Below are 14,330 nucleotides of genomic sequence, written 5' to 3' on the forward strand. Positions count from 1 at the left end.
TCCTTACATCTCACATGATCATCTTTTGACTTTCCTCATGAATATAAGATGAACTTGGTTAAAGCGAAAGCTTACCAACACATATTTCGAAAAATATGTAAGCGAGTTAAACTCAGCTCAAAATATCAAATGTGTATAATCAAAGTCTATATAGCTATACGACTTTTGTCTCAAATAGGAGATATAGTATATAGACTTTTGAGTGATAGATGAGTTCAAGTCACCACATACCTTTTGTTGATCAAGTTCCGCAAGCTCCCCTTAGTAGTTCTTCGTCTTCAATCGATGAACACCGTGAAGTCTAATGCTCAACTACACTTACTATCCTAATTCGAGACTTAGCTATAAGTAAACAAGAAATAAAGACTTATAGTTTTGACAACTAAACTTGACAAACAAGCTTGAGATAGCAACGCTTGCGAGTTCGACCGAGCAGTGCTCTAACAATTACTATGTGGACTATTTGGAAAGACAGATGCTTTCTTGTCTTTCAAAATACTAAACCAAATAGTTTGATCTCTATCAGTAATATTCATGCTTTATAGATAGCAATAAGCACAATGTGACTTCCACTGCTGTTTTTACTAATATAAATGCAGGTGCAGGCTCAAATCTAATATCCTCTTGACATGGACTTTGTTAAAATAAACATTGATGCTTCTTTTCTAAAAGCCAACATAATAGGGGGGACTTGACTAATTGCTAAAAAAAAATGTAAGACAATGCTCAGGAGTTAAAGGGAAGCTTTACAATGGAGGAATGATCCTAGATCAGGAAGTGGAGCAATTGGAATACCTTGCCATGAAGGATGCCGTGGAGTGGGAAATTTTGTCAAGGTCATTTTCAAGTCATACACTGATGTCGTAATCAAGTCAACAAAAAAGGAAACTTCTTATGTCCATTGGTTAAACCAAGGAATTATCCTGGATATTAAATCTTTGTTTAAGAGTCATGAGTTTTACTCTTGTCAGTCAGTTGATAGACTAAAGAATGTGTTTGCTGATTTTATTACCAAGTAAGCTAGGAGTAGTGGAATAAATTTGAGTATACTGATATCTCCTGCATGACATTAATAGTTGGGTAATGGAAGATATCAATTGTTGTAATCTTTTAGTTTAATTAATAAAACTGTCTTTGCATTAAAAAAAATTGAAAAAGTGCCCATGTGGGAAACGTATTTAAGAAAATGCCCTCGTTCTTTTATCATATATTTAATACTCATATTATTTGCTTTTCCGTCTGGGCCCACCAAACCAGTAAAATTTCTTGGTATGGATTCGTTTTGAGAATAAAAACGGCAGTGGTTGGAGCTGTTTAGGTTGGAATTGGACGAAGATGGCAAAGAGTGGAGTTTGAATTTGTAGAAATGGAGACCTAAGTAGAATTTGGTTCTTAAAGAAATTTGGGGATTTTATTGCATGCCAATGTCTTTTTCTAATTCATAAATTGGTTAGTTGTAATTTTAAAATAAATTGATGATTTATGATTTTCAATAGATGTTCCAGACAAAAGAAGAAAGAGAACACATGATGCAATCTTGGACGCCCTCCAAAAGGTGGGCGATCCTAAACATTCTATATTTGAACGGGTTTACAACCTTATGATTTAACTAGGTAGTGTCTCAGACATTTAACACGGTTTAACCAGGTCCTAGTCGCACGACTCAGGGATTGAATGTCTTTTTCCCAAGCGTGAATTATTGCCACGTCTACAGTAACGTCCTTTAGCCGTTTTCTCGACAAAAAAACGGGACCAAAAAAAGTCAAAAATAAAAAACGTCCGCATTTTCTTAAGACCCTTCTTAATTGCATTTTTCCGTACTCCGTCCAAGTTTACTTGTTTAATTTGGATTTTGCAAAAACTTGAAAGAAATTCAAATTACTTCCACATACACCATCGATCTTTCAAATTGTTTGTTCAATATACTAGTTTTCATATCCTGGTTTTTGTTTCTTTCTTGATAATTAGGAAATTTTAATAGGAAATATACCAATTTTTTGGTACAAATTTGTTAAAAAAATCACAATTTTGGAAAGTAAAGTTGGACGAAGGGAGTACTATTTTTTCTCCTAGTTTAATTGGGGGCCATAACTTCTAATTGGGGGACATGGAATTTTGTTTGCCCCCAAAAATTTTCAGGGGTATAAATATCGCAATATGAATATAATATTTTACCCTTCACTAATTGAAAATCAGTTTCACTAATTAACTATCCTAATTAAGGCCCCTAATCTATATACCCTAATTAAATCAAAGAGAAAATCAGTTTCTCTTTTCATCTTCATCTTCCTCTCCTCCCTTTCTCTTCTCCACCTCCACCATTAACGACTCCACCTCCACCGAAGAAAATTCTTCGAACCGATTCATCGCGTAATCGTCGATGATAAAACTTTAATCGACGATTAACTTCTTCTACAAATATGGCTAAAACAAAGCAAACCGCTCGCAAAGCACTTCAAATTCCTAATCTTGTAGATACGGTGAATGCAAAGATGTACGGGCGAAGAGCTCCTGAAGCAAGCAAATCGAAACCCAAAAAGGGAATGACTCCAATTAGAGGGTACGTGAACTTAAACCCACCTCCAATTCGATGTTTTGGTTGTTTTTTGATTGTGTAATCGAGATTGGTAACTGAAAAATAGAAGTTACAGAGTGAGAGTCGTTAGTATCGAAGAAATACCCTAACGACTCTTACATTGCATGCTTTTTCTATGAAAAATCGTTAACCTGTTAGTGTAAATATGACAACCCTTGTTCCTACTTCGACCTTTTGTGCCCTAGAATAGAGTCGTCGCCATATTAGGTTTAAGATGACGACTGTAGTTTGACGACCCCAAATTAGTGCCTAACGACTCTGGGTTGAACTTGAACTGCCTTCTGTTGGAGAAAACGATAGAGTCGTCAGTAGTATATAATCCCTAGACTAGAGTCGTCAGTAATCTATAATCCCTAGAGTCGTCATCTCTTTTATAGGGTCGGCAGTTACTTGTTTGACGAACCAAGTTTAATCTTTAACTACCCTTTAAGGACCAAAATCATCCTCACTGTCCAATTTTTGCAAAGAGTCCTTACCTTATAAATTACAGTCGCTACTTTGTAATGAAGAGTCGTTAGTTTGTTAGAGCATATTATTGACGACTCTTTAACTGATAGAGATAAAGTTGATGTCTTATAAAAAAAAAAATCGTGTTTGGAATGTAGTGACAAGAAAACGAAAGACAAGGTTGAAATCACGATAACTCCTCCTTCGAAACCTACCCGCAACAATAAATACTTACTTGCCGGTCCATTGCGCGGAAGAAGGCCGAGTGAGGTATCATTTTCTAACACCGAACCAAGAGACAAAGGTAATGAGTTGTCTGATTCGTCAGAATCAGACACTCCTGTTGTTTCAGCTAACACTAGTGGTGAAGAAGAAGATGAACAAGAAGAAGAACAAGTAGAGGAGGAACAGAGTGTAGAACATGAGATACAAGAAGAAGATATTCAAGAAGAAGAAGAGGAACAAGAAGAAGAGCAAGAAGAGGAGGAAGAGGATGAAGGTAATGGTAGTGGTGATGATGAGGATGATGGTAATGAGGAGGAACAACATAAAGGTAATAATGGCGGTGATGATAATGATGATGAGGAGGAAGAGAATGAAGGTAATGATGATGAAAAGGATGAAGGTGGTGATGATGGTAAAACCACTATTGAGGATGAGGAAGAGAATGCAAAGGCGAAAAAGCCGGTAAAGAGGGTTAAGAAGGATGGAACAGATATTGCACCCAGTGCGAGACACGTTCGCGCTACTCATTTGATGTTTCCTCCTCTTCGAGGTGGTAAACTTGTAGGATCATAAGGATGCCGCACGTCTTTTCCGGCACCAATCTTCTTTCAAGAAAATGGAGTTGTGGCCGCTAGAAGATGAATGTGCAAGAGTTAGAGATTTGGTTGAAAACTCAGGTTTGTACAATGTCGTTGTGAACTCTGTGATTGCGTATGACAAGGTCGCAGTATCTAGTTTCTGTGAAAGGTATCACGCTGAAGTCGACACATTCCAATTTCCTTTTGGTGAGATGGCGATAACTCCTGATGACGCAGAACAAATATTAGGGCTGCAGGTCGAAGGCAAATCAACCGGTGAGAAGTTCAAGAGAAGGCCTAGTTGGGAAGACATCTATACATGGACCAAGAACTTGTTTGGCTGGGATTTCGAGAAGACTAATGGGATTTTCGAGAAGGGACCTAAGTACCCGAAGAAAGAGTTCAAACTTGTAGATATTAGGAACATGTTTTCTGGAATGTCGCTATGCGGCGGCTGGGTATTTGTTGTATGTCCTTGTGTCAGTTATATTTACTTATAAAAAGCTTTGATCGATACTAACTAAGTATATTTGCATTTTCAGTTGGGGAAGGCGTATCGCTATTATGAGGAGCTTCGTGGGGAAAAGTTTGAGCTCCATGATTGCTACTTTATCTTGGAAGACACTATGTATAACTACGCCATATATGATTAGGTGTATAAGTCCACTGTTATCATCTATTTTATTTCATTTCCTTCAATGCAATGCTATGCAAGATGTATGCCTTTTACGAATCAATGAAATGATTATATGAAATCAAAAAATATGATATTCCAGCCCAAGAGTCGTTAATATATATAACTATCCAACCTAACGGCTACAAAAAAAATTCATAGGGTCGTCAGTAAATATAACTAAATTTATGACGACACTTGTTGTTCTATTTACAGGAAGTTTTGGTTTTAGAGTCGGCAACATTAAAAGAAAAAAGACTAACGACTTTGCGTGACCTAGCTGAAAGAGTCGTCAATGTTCATCAAACAATGCTAACGATTTTTCATAACATGTAAAAGTTGCAGGTGAAAGTCGTCAAAAAGGCTGACGACCCTAACATGTTATGAAAGTCGTTAGTTTATCCTACACCCGACTATAACGACCCTAACACTGGATGTTTCAATGGTGGCCATCAATCGACCACTTGGAGCACCGTTCAGACAATTTGAAGAGTATAGGAAGTTTACCTGATTGTTTTGGCCTTGGGGTTCCTCATTTTGAGTGTTGGTCCTTCATCTTGAGCAATGGGATCTTCATTCCAACCATTGTTCATGCCTTCCTCTATCAACATCTCCTCATCAAACATCCAACCCATATCATTAGTTGAGACAATCTTACCATCAACACAATCATTGTTGTTATTTGAAGCTTCACCAATCTCATTCCCTCCACTTGAATCACTCATTTGTAAAAACCCTAGGTTTTCCTCTCAAAACTCCTCCTCTTCTTCTCAACACATAAAACACATTTTCCACAATTTTTTTTTCCTAAAATCAGATTTTAATCTAAATACACTTACCACACTAATCAAAATTAATTCCTAATACTAATCATATAAAGACAGTTTTGCCATTTAGAAAATATTTTTTTAAGAGGTGACCCAAATTAGGATTGGATGATCTTTTTTGTCCCATAGTGCATGGCCCCCAATTAGAAGTTATGGCCCCCAATTAAGTTAGGTTTTTTCTTTAAGAAAAAAGGAGTCCCCGATTCGTGGGCTCAAATCAATGACTCGCGCATATTAACTAAAATGGCCTCACTTCAGAAAGAAAAACGAAAGCCTAGAATTTTTTTTTTGTTTTTGTTTTTGTTTGTGAAGATTGTGACAAAGGATGAAAAAGCCTGGATTGAAGATGATGACCAAGGATGAATAATCCATGATCAACACAGGTATTTCGTTCTATTATCCTTCTCTCATTCTGATTTTATGTATCTAGTGGATTTTATTTCTAGGGTTGAGGAAAAAAAAAAGTAAAGCTCTCTCTCTTGATTGTATTAATTCCATTGTTTGATTGGATTAATCCCACTGTCCGGTTTTCTCTTGTTGTTTTAGTAATGGGTTTTGATTGGAATGAAGAAATTTGTTGTTTCTATTCAAAATTAGATGACCTAATGCTAAATGTTTGTACAGATGATAAATGTGAGATGATGACATATATTCCTTTCAGTATTTGGTCCCGTGTTCTTGTTAGATTGTTCGATGTGGTGCATAAGCCAGCCATGAGCTATTAACTTATGGTGGATAGGATCATCAAAGGACAGTGATTTCGGTCCTAGTACTTTGTTTATACAGTAGTGTATTCAACTCATTAGCTAAATTCTGGTAAATAATTATTAAATCTGTAGTTAGGAGTATAACTCATCGACTGAAGAACGTCTACTTTCTTCTTTCCATTCAAATTATTATCAGTTCCCCCCTATGTCTGTTTGGAGAGCTTATGAATTATTACTAGTGCTGTTTATCACAAGATTTATACATGTTGTCATTGCTGTAACTGATTTTAAGAAATCACATTTTTAAGGTAAACAATGAAAAGATTTGTTAACATATATTAGCCATTATATGGCAAATGAGCTTCAATGGTTTTCATATAATGTCCTGGCTCTTCTAGCTCTATCAGGAGCATGGTAGGAAAGACATGTGTTCACATTTTGTTTAGAAATCAGAATTCAGAACATTGTTATGATGAGAATGATATTCCCACCCCCTGCTATTCATATCCTCCCACTCCTGCATAGAAATCAACTTACTATTACTTCTCATTTCGGTGGAGAAATTGATAAGTCTAACAAGAAGATGGAAAGTCAGAAGAGAATTGAAGAAGACGATGAAAGAAAACCACCAAGAGTTTTGTGTCTACATGGGTTTAGAACAAGTGGTGAGATCTTAAAGAAACAAGTGCTTACAAAATGGCCAGACTCAGTAGTTAAGAAACTGGATCTTGTTTTTATTGATGCTCCTTTTCCAAGTCAAGGAAAATCTGGTGTTGAAGGGTTTTATGGTCCTCCTTACTATGAACGCTATCAATTTGAAAAAGTAAGTTAAAAGGTCTGATTGTTTTGATTCTTAATCTGGGTTTTTTTCTAAATTGTCTGTATTTGAATTTTAGAAAATTACAAAGTATAGGAATTTTGATGAATGTCTTGAATATGATGAAGATATAATGATAAAGCAAGGTCCTTTTGATGGCTTACTTGGTTTCTCTCAAGGTGGAATTTGTTCTGCAGGTTTGCCATACCTTGACCATTATATGGCAAATGAGCTTCAATTTTGGATGCTCTCTGTACTTTTTGCGTTTTTTTTCCTTGCAATTGTCCTAGAATCATTCCTACCTTGTTCATTGAGAAGTGTGCTTGTTCATTAGATATCATTTTTCTCACTCTAATATTATCTTGTTTATTAAATATCGATTTTCGATTGTTTATGTTATTGATTCAGTTATTCTTATTCTCCTTTTCTAGATTCGGGTTTATGGATTTATCAAGGTCTTTTCTCCTGCCTGCTTTGAAAGTTCATATTCGTATTCTAGTAATATATATGAACGGTATGAGAAATTTCTTGTCTGCCATTGATTTATATGATAACAAATTACAAGGACAATCGCATTGAAAGGTATTATTACAGCTTTCTTTTTTTTTCCCCTTCGGCATGATCCTCATGAGTGTATTTGTTAGTATTACCACTAGGTCAAGTTTGTAATAGGGGTGTGGTGGACAGATGACAAACTTAATTGTTGCTAGGTATCATCACTTTTAGGGAAACAAAAATTGAATTCCATTTAAGATGTTCCGAAATGTCAAACTTCCATCAAGGAATAGTGTTCTGTGTAAAATATGGAACTACATATGCTGGACTCAACTTGAAATATAGAACTACACATGTTGGGCTTGTAACTTGAAATGTTGAACCAAGTGGGTCATCAAAGATTCGGAAGGAATTAAACTCTAGATAAAGTGGCTTCAAATACACTCAATGTAATACTACCTTAGTTCTTTGTATGGCGAATTGGTTAATGAGTGCCTCTCTTTGTTTCTCTATTTCACGCTGTAACTTTTCTTCCTTTTCTAATATTTGTTTCTCTATTTCACGTTGTAACTTTTCTTTTTTCTCTCTTTGTCTTCGTGCTTGTTGTCCTTTCTGTGCCTGTTATAACTTACCAAAACAAACTTTGAACAACATAACATTTTGATTTATATCATATAATACGTATTATCCAAATTGCTGGTCTTTGAACAGCTCAACTGCACTTTAAACCTGATGCTCTTATGACATCAGTATTCAATTTTATTTTTATTTTTTTTCTACCGTATATGTGAGAATTACGTTCAAATTGTTAGATTTTACCTTTGATAATTCCACATGAGTAGATTCTCTTTCGTTTAGCATGAGTTTTGATGTTGTAGTTTGAACGTCTGATGATAACTGTGAAGGTGGTCTAAAACAAAATAGATAGTTGGCGACAATTATCAGCATAAAAATTAGTCGATTTTCTTTTGTCCAGATGGAATATATGACTGCTGTTACTGTTCTGAGAAGAAGAGAGTCCTTTTTTCTTGGCTAATAAAATCAAACCAGGCAATTCTATGTTTCATGCAGATTTGGTTTTGAGGTTTGGGGAGTTAGAACTCTAGATACTAAGTACATTTCTAATTGGTTAATCAGCAATAATGGTGAAAATGCTGAGCTCCTGTAATTCCTGAAATTTTGGGGTTGAGAAATTTCATGGTTCTGTCGTCCATACTAGTGTGTGTAAATGTACTGTGCGAGTCTTATGTGTATTAAGTTGTTTTATGTTGCTAGAGATGTTAACTGATTTCAACTTTGTTGATGCAGAGAATCAAAAAGTCAAGCCAATATAAAGAAAAGGGTTTGAAAGATGCTGATCTCTTGCGGAGGTTATTCAATAGAAAGTTCTCACTGGGAGCTGATACAGACACATCAGAGAGAACAGAATCTAACGGGACTCAGTCGAAAGATTAGGATTAAACCATTTACGACTAAATTATGATGTTAACGCAGTCTATGCAGATCAGTGTAGTCCTAACATTTTTGTTATACCCGATCACTTGTTTATTTTTCTGGTTTCATGTCTCCTGTTTTATCAAGTCAATTTCAGGAGTATTTAGTGTCCCAAAGTTCTCAGTCAGCTGAGACAAACATGTTTTTTGAGTCGGACCATAGTGAGGAAAATCCAGATGAGCCAAGTGATTTGGGTCAGATTCAGACGACTCTGATTGGGGGCTGGTTTTCCTTCGTCGGTTCAATACTATATCAAGTTATCAACCTGGTAATCTTCCACATTTTTTTGTTTGTTTGTATGAGTGCCCTACTGGCCGTGAATTTAAGTCTTGCGCAGTCTACCCGGAAAGTAAAAGTATAATCCCAAGCAAAAACTAATGGAGTTTATATGGTACCAGGGTACCAGCATTGTCCTTTTTGTCATGAGTTTACAACTTTTGGAAATTAGGAGTCTTAACGTGTTAGGCCAGGTGATCTACAAATAGACAGACGTATTCATTTGCATCATATCATATCCATATGGGAAAGAAGGTAGAGAATATCCTTCGTACGTTTATTAGCCACTACACTTGGCTCAGGTGACTTGCCATTCCCTTTTCACAAAAAAAAGAAGTGAGATGGAACAAGTTGAGAGATTGGATTCTTTCTCAAAAGTTAGTGACACTATCCCATCACCACTTTGAAGTAGAAGATTCATTCAAAATTCCACATCTAAGAATAAGTCTTGTCCATTGCAGAGCTCAAACGCTGGGGTGTGACATTACGTCTCCTTAGCGACACTTTTTTGTTATTGACCTATCCAGCAATATATGAGCCAAGTCAGATACAAATTTAGGCCTTCGAAATTTGGCCCTGGATGCGAAATTTCAAAACTGCCAATTGCAATATCTAGGCATGCTAATAGGCGCTTCACAAAGAAATACCACGCTGATTCTTTGCAAAGTCTAAATTTGGCATCCATGGAGTGTCTGATCCACGCTTTGCATACCTAAATTTTTGGCATCTCAGCCAATTAGTGTACCCGATTTTGGGTGGACATTGGGTTTACATACTTTTCTACTGAAATTGACGATTTCCAAATGCAATAAGTCTTTCAATTTTACAAGAAAGTTCTCAAATAAAACGGGTTCAAGTCTTTAAGAAACTTAACAACAAGAAGCCAAAAAAGAACTAGAATCAGAAAAATCTCTGTTTTCCTCTAAAATCAAACACACTCCACTGAGTCTACTTCTTTTTTTTTTTTTTCTCTTCAAGAGTATTCGTTTTTCAATGGCAGGAATTCAAATATTTTCTTGTTTTACTGAAAAACCTCATGTTCTCTCTTCACATTCATTTTCTTCTTTCACTAAATCCCACCATTTTCCTGTTAATTTCAAAACCCATCTCTCCAAACCCCTCAAATTTCAATCTAGTATTTCCTGTGATTACAAACCCACTTTGAATTCTGCTTCCTCAGATAGCAATTCCAATGAAATTGACGACAAACTTAGAGAAGAATGCGGTGTTGTAGGAATTTATGGTGACCCAGAAGCTTCAAGACTCTGTTACTTGGCTCTCCATGCACTTCAGCACCGTGGCCAAGAAGGTGCAGGAATTGTTACAGTTCATGAAAACATTTTGAAATCAGTAACCGGTCTTGGTTTAGTTTCTGAGGTTTTTAATGAATCAAAACTTGATCAACTTCACGGCAATCTATCAATCGGTCACGTTCGTTATTCTACGTCAGGTTCTTCATCAGTACTAAAGAATATTCAACCTTTTGTTGCTAGTTATAGATTTGGTTTAGTTGGCATTGCTCATAATGGAAATTTGGTTAACTACAATTTACTTAGAAATTTTCTTGAAGAAAAAGGTTCAATTTTTAATACTACTTCAGATACTGAAGTTATTCTTCATTTGATTGCTAAATCAAAAGCCAGACCTTTCATACTTCGAATTATCGATACGTGCGAAAAGATCCAAGGAGCTTATTCAATGGTGTTTATAACAGAAGATAAATTAGTTGCAGTTCGTGACCCTTATGGCTTCCGGCCGTTGGTTATGGGTAGAAGAAGTAATGGAGCTTATGTTTTTGTTTCTGAAACTTGTGCATTAGATTTGGTTGATGCAACCTTTGAAAGAGAAGTGTATCCTGGAGAAGTGATCGTTGTTGAGAAAGATTTAAGTATACAATCATTCTGTTTAATGCCTCGTCGAGATCGTAAAGCTTGTGTTTTTGAACACATTTATTTCTCGCTGCCGAATTCGGTTGTTTTTGGTCTTTCGGTTTATCAAGCCAGAAGAGAATTCGGTGAGATTTTGGCAATGGAAAGTCCTGCTGAATGCGATTTTGTAATAGCGGTACCTGACTCCGGTGTCGTTGCTGCACTTGGGTATGCATCAGAAGCTGGGAAATCATTTGAACAAGGTTTGATAAGATCACATTACGTTGGAAGAACTTTCATTGAACCAACACAGGGAATTAGAGATTTCGCCGTTAAGTTGAAACTAGCTCCAGTGAAGGCAGTAATTGAAGGTAAAAAAGTTGTTGTTGTGGATGATTCCATTGTTAGAGGAACTACTTCGAAAAAAATTGTTAGGCTGTTGAAAGAAGCTGGAGCTAAAGAAGTGCATATGAGGATTGCTAGTCCAACACTGAAATATCCTTGCTATTACGGTGTCGATATTCCGGATTCAAGCAAGTTGATATCGAATCAATTAAGTGTCGAAGAACTTCGTGTATCTATTGGTGCTGATTCACTGGCTTTTCTTCCACTAGAAAAGTTAAAGAATGTGATGGGAGATGGATATTGTTATGCTTGTTTTGATGGGAAATATCCTGTTTTACCACAACCCATTGAATGGGATTACTAGCTCAAAGAGAAGAGGATAGATACTACTAGCTCAAAGATAAGAAGATGGAGACTCTTGAGGACTGATTCAGCGCCTAAATATATTGAACTGATATGTATTTTCTTTGGCCAGTGCAGGGTTTCAAACCTGAGCTAAAGTAAAGAGCCATTTTATACTTTTAACTATAGTGACGATGTTGTTATTTTTACACTAGTAACTTTTATCGCACATATCTGAGCGTTTTTTTTAACTTCGGATTGTACAATTGGCTAACTAAACTTCAAAAGTGCATGCTACAGAATACTAGTACAATCTAATTACATGCATTTAAGGAAAAGAAAAAACATACTACCTCCATTTTTGGAAAATGAATGCTTTCCCATTTTTCATTTTGGCCTATTTTTTAGTTTAAAATAAAAAAAAGTGAAAATATCTTTTTTTCAAAAACGAAGGGAATAACACATTAGAGTTTGATTACAGATTCCTGGCAAATTAATCCAAACTATGAGACATCATACACACTTCAGAGAGAAAATGAAAAACCGTTCCATATCGAGCTTGTCAGTCGATCTTTAAGCATGCTACTACTGGAGGAGGTAATTACCCAATTCTTTAATAACACCATCTATAAGGCCAATAACAGTATCTGGACCACGAACATCTTCGGTTCGTTTCTCATACTCGATCCACCACTTCACTTTGCAACCAGACTCTTTGATATTATCAATATCTTGAGGAGTTACAGTTATTGTGATATCAAAACTCTTATATAGAATCATTAAATCCCCTCCGAAAACACTGAATGTGATTGACCTTATTTTCGTCGTCTACTGATTTAAGCATTTCCTTAAGCACCATTACGTTGGAAGATACTTCTATACATATATGTGCAAATGAAAATCAAATTAGTTCATCATTATTATAAATACTAATAAAGCATATTAATATTAATATTAGGATTTGTTTCTGATTTCTTACCTGGTACAACATATTGCCATAACCTAATGGAATCCAAGCTTATTCCATCACCCTCAACAATTTTAATACTCTTGAAGTAATCAGGGAAAATTGAACTCATTTGCGTTACATTGTGCCTATACAGATTATAGAACCCGTCTGCGGAACACTTGAGTTTAGTTTCAATCTGAGCCCCAACAATTTGGGCCATCCCAATGAAAACTAGTACGAGCAATCCTAGTCTAAGAAAGGCTTGTACCATTACTTTTGCCATATTGGTTGTAGCAAATTTTAAGTGATATTCTAGTAAGTTTCAATTAGGAGTGTAGTTGGGTTGGGATGATAATAAGTGCAATGAGATGAATGGGTTTATTTATTTATTTATTTTTGATCAGAGGATGGATTAAAAAGCACACAAGCCGTTTACAACTAAAGATGAGCAAGGAAAATTAAAAGAGCAAAGATGAATGCGTTTACAACTAAAGATGAATGGGTTTATATACTATGAAAAGACCATATTCCACGAATTCTATATATGATAGACTGGTATATGCATTAGCTATATACTGAATAATTTATCAATAGGTAACTATCCTAATTAGGTATTGATAGAAGTATTTGCCACCAAGTTTTTGTTTTGAATGGAGTAACTACTATATATAATGGTTTGTCCATCGTAATTTTGCACATCACGAGAACTATCATCGTTAACTAGTTAAAGGGACTTTTGAGTGTTAACTGTGTAATGTCCACAGTCCATCAGTCATTTTCTTGGTCATATTTAAGTGGTCCAACAAACAAGTGGAACATTGAGTTAAAAAAAAACTAACCAGAAACATGTCAGATAATCCTCATGTGAATGGTTGGGTTCCAATGAAATTATTTGTCAACCCCATACCTCGGGCAAAAAAGGAAAGGAAAGAAGAGAAAAGAAGAGAAGAAACTCCCGCATGCTGTGAAACTGGAAAATTGAGAAAGAGAGACAATAAGTATAGAGAAGAAGAGGGGAGAAATTCCCATTAGATGTGTTTAGACAAACATTAGAGCCTCTATTAAAAGGTTAGACACAAGAGCATCCCACTAATAAACGAGATTCATCCTACATAGATATTTTTAACATAATTACACGTTTATAACATTCCCCCTGATGACATTGTGTCTAAGATTATTGTCTCGTTAAAACCTTGTCAGGAAATCCTGAATGGGAAAAACCTGATTGAAGGGAAAAGAGTACAATTATGAGTAAACTTAGTACAAAGACGGACATGTATATGTTGCCTCATTAAAACCTTGACAAGGAAAATCCAGTGGGAAAACCTGGATGAAGGAAAAAGAGTACAACATGATAGTCCAGTAAAATACCTTCTAATTTCATTTTGGCCTATTTTTTACGCTAAAATAAAAAAAGTGAAAGTATCTCTTTACAAAAACGAAGGAGTAACATATTTGAGTTTGATTACAGATTCCCTGGCAAATTAATCCAAACTATGAGACATCATGCACACTTCAAAGAGAAAAAGAAAAACCATTCCATATCGAGCTTGTCAGTTGATCTTTAAGTATGCTACTACCGGAGGAGGTAATTACCCAACTCTTTAATAACACCATCTATACGGCCAATAACAGCATCTGGACTATGAACATCTTCGGTTCATTTCTCATACTCTATCCATCACTTCACT

General features: G+C 35.8%; 3 protein-coding genes across 7 annotated transcripts; 2 read left to right on the plus strand and 1 right to left on the minus strand.

Annotated features, from left to right (window-relative positions):
• The first annotated feature begins 5,576 nt into the window (after nt 1–5,576).
• Nucleotides 5,577–9,156, plus strand: LOC113316935. Of its 5 annotated transcripts, none has more exons than XM_026565095.1 (4): nt 5,577–5,729; nt 5,971–6,876; nt 7,302–7,384; nt 8,674–9,156. In XM_026565095.1, the coding sequence occupies exons 2-4, from the start codon at nt 6,523–6,525 to the stop codon at nt 8,711–8,713; spliced, it is 477 nt and encodes a 158-aa protein (XP_026420880.1). In that variant the 5' UTR covers nt 5,577–5,729; nt 5,971–6,522; the 3' UTR covers nt 8,714–9,156. The 5 variants fall into 5 exon arrangements, 3 of the variants coding, with proteins under 3 accessions (XP_026420880.1, XP_026420881.1, XP_026420882.1); XM_026565096.1 differs by having other exon boundaries at nt 6,579–6,876; XM_026565097.1 differs by having other exon boundaries at nt 6,625–6,876.
• An 846-nt stretch (nt 9,157–10,002) lies between these two features.
• LOC113319416 (amidophosphoribosyltransferase, chloroplastic-like) lies at nt 10,003–11,941 on the plus strand. Its single transcript, XM_026567670.1, has one exon. It carries the CDS (start codon nt 10,129–10,131, stop codon nt 11,710–11,712), a length of 1,584 nt encoding a protein of 527 aa, XP_026423455.1. The 5' UTR covers nt 10,003–10,128; the 3' UTR covers nt 11,713–11,941.
• Nucleotides 11,942–12,142: 201 nt separating this feature from the next.
• On the minus strand, nt 12,143–13,212 carry LOC113319417 (major latex protein 146-like). The gene is made up of 2 exons (XM_026567671.1): nt 12,670–13,212; nt 12,143–12,566 (listed from the first exon to the last, which is right to left on the minus strand). Exons 1-2 carry the CDS (start codon nt 12,920–12,922, stop codon nt 12,457–12,459), a joined length of 363 nt encoding a protein of 120 aa, XP_026423456.1. The 5' UTR covers nt 12,923–13,212; the 3' UTR covers nt 12,143–12,456.
• Between the last annotated feature and the right edge of the window lie 1,118 nt (nt 13,213–14,330).

This window comes from Papaver somniferum, chromosome 10, assembly GCF_003573695.1.
Source record: "Papaver somniferum cultivar HN1 chromosome 10, ASM357369v1, whole genome shotgun sequence".
NCBI classification, from domain to species: Eukaryota; Viridiplantae; Streptophyta; class Magnoliopsida; order Ranunculales; family Papaveraceae; genus Papaver; species Papaver somniferum.

Bases quoted from the DNA above. Each gene is read 5' to 3' on its own strand.
- LOC113319416 (XM_026567670.1), top strand. From the start codon at position 10,129: ATGGCAGGAATTCAAATATTTTCTTGTTTTACTGAAAAACCTCATGTT.
- LOC113319417 (XM_026567671.1), bottom strand. From the start codon at position 12,922: ATGGCAAAAGTAATGGTACAAGCCTTTCTTAGACTAGGATTGCTCGTA. The intron at 12,567-12,669 runs GTAAGAAATCAG...ATATATGTATAG, and splicing joins ATGGCAATATGTTGTACCAG to AAGTATCTTCCAACGTAATG.
- LOC113316935 (XM_026565095.1), top strand. From the start codon at position 6,523: ATGATGAGAATGATATTCCCACCCCCTGCTATTCATATCCTCCCACTC. The intron at 6,877-7,301 runs GTAAGTTAAAAG...CTCCTTTTCTAG, and splicing joins AACGCTATCAATTTGAAAAA to ATTCGGGTTTATGGATTTAT. The intron at 7,385-8,673 runs GTATGAGAAATT...TTGTTGATGCAG, and splicing joins TCTAGTAATATATATGAACG to AGAATCAAAAAGTCAAGCCA.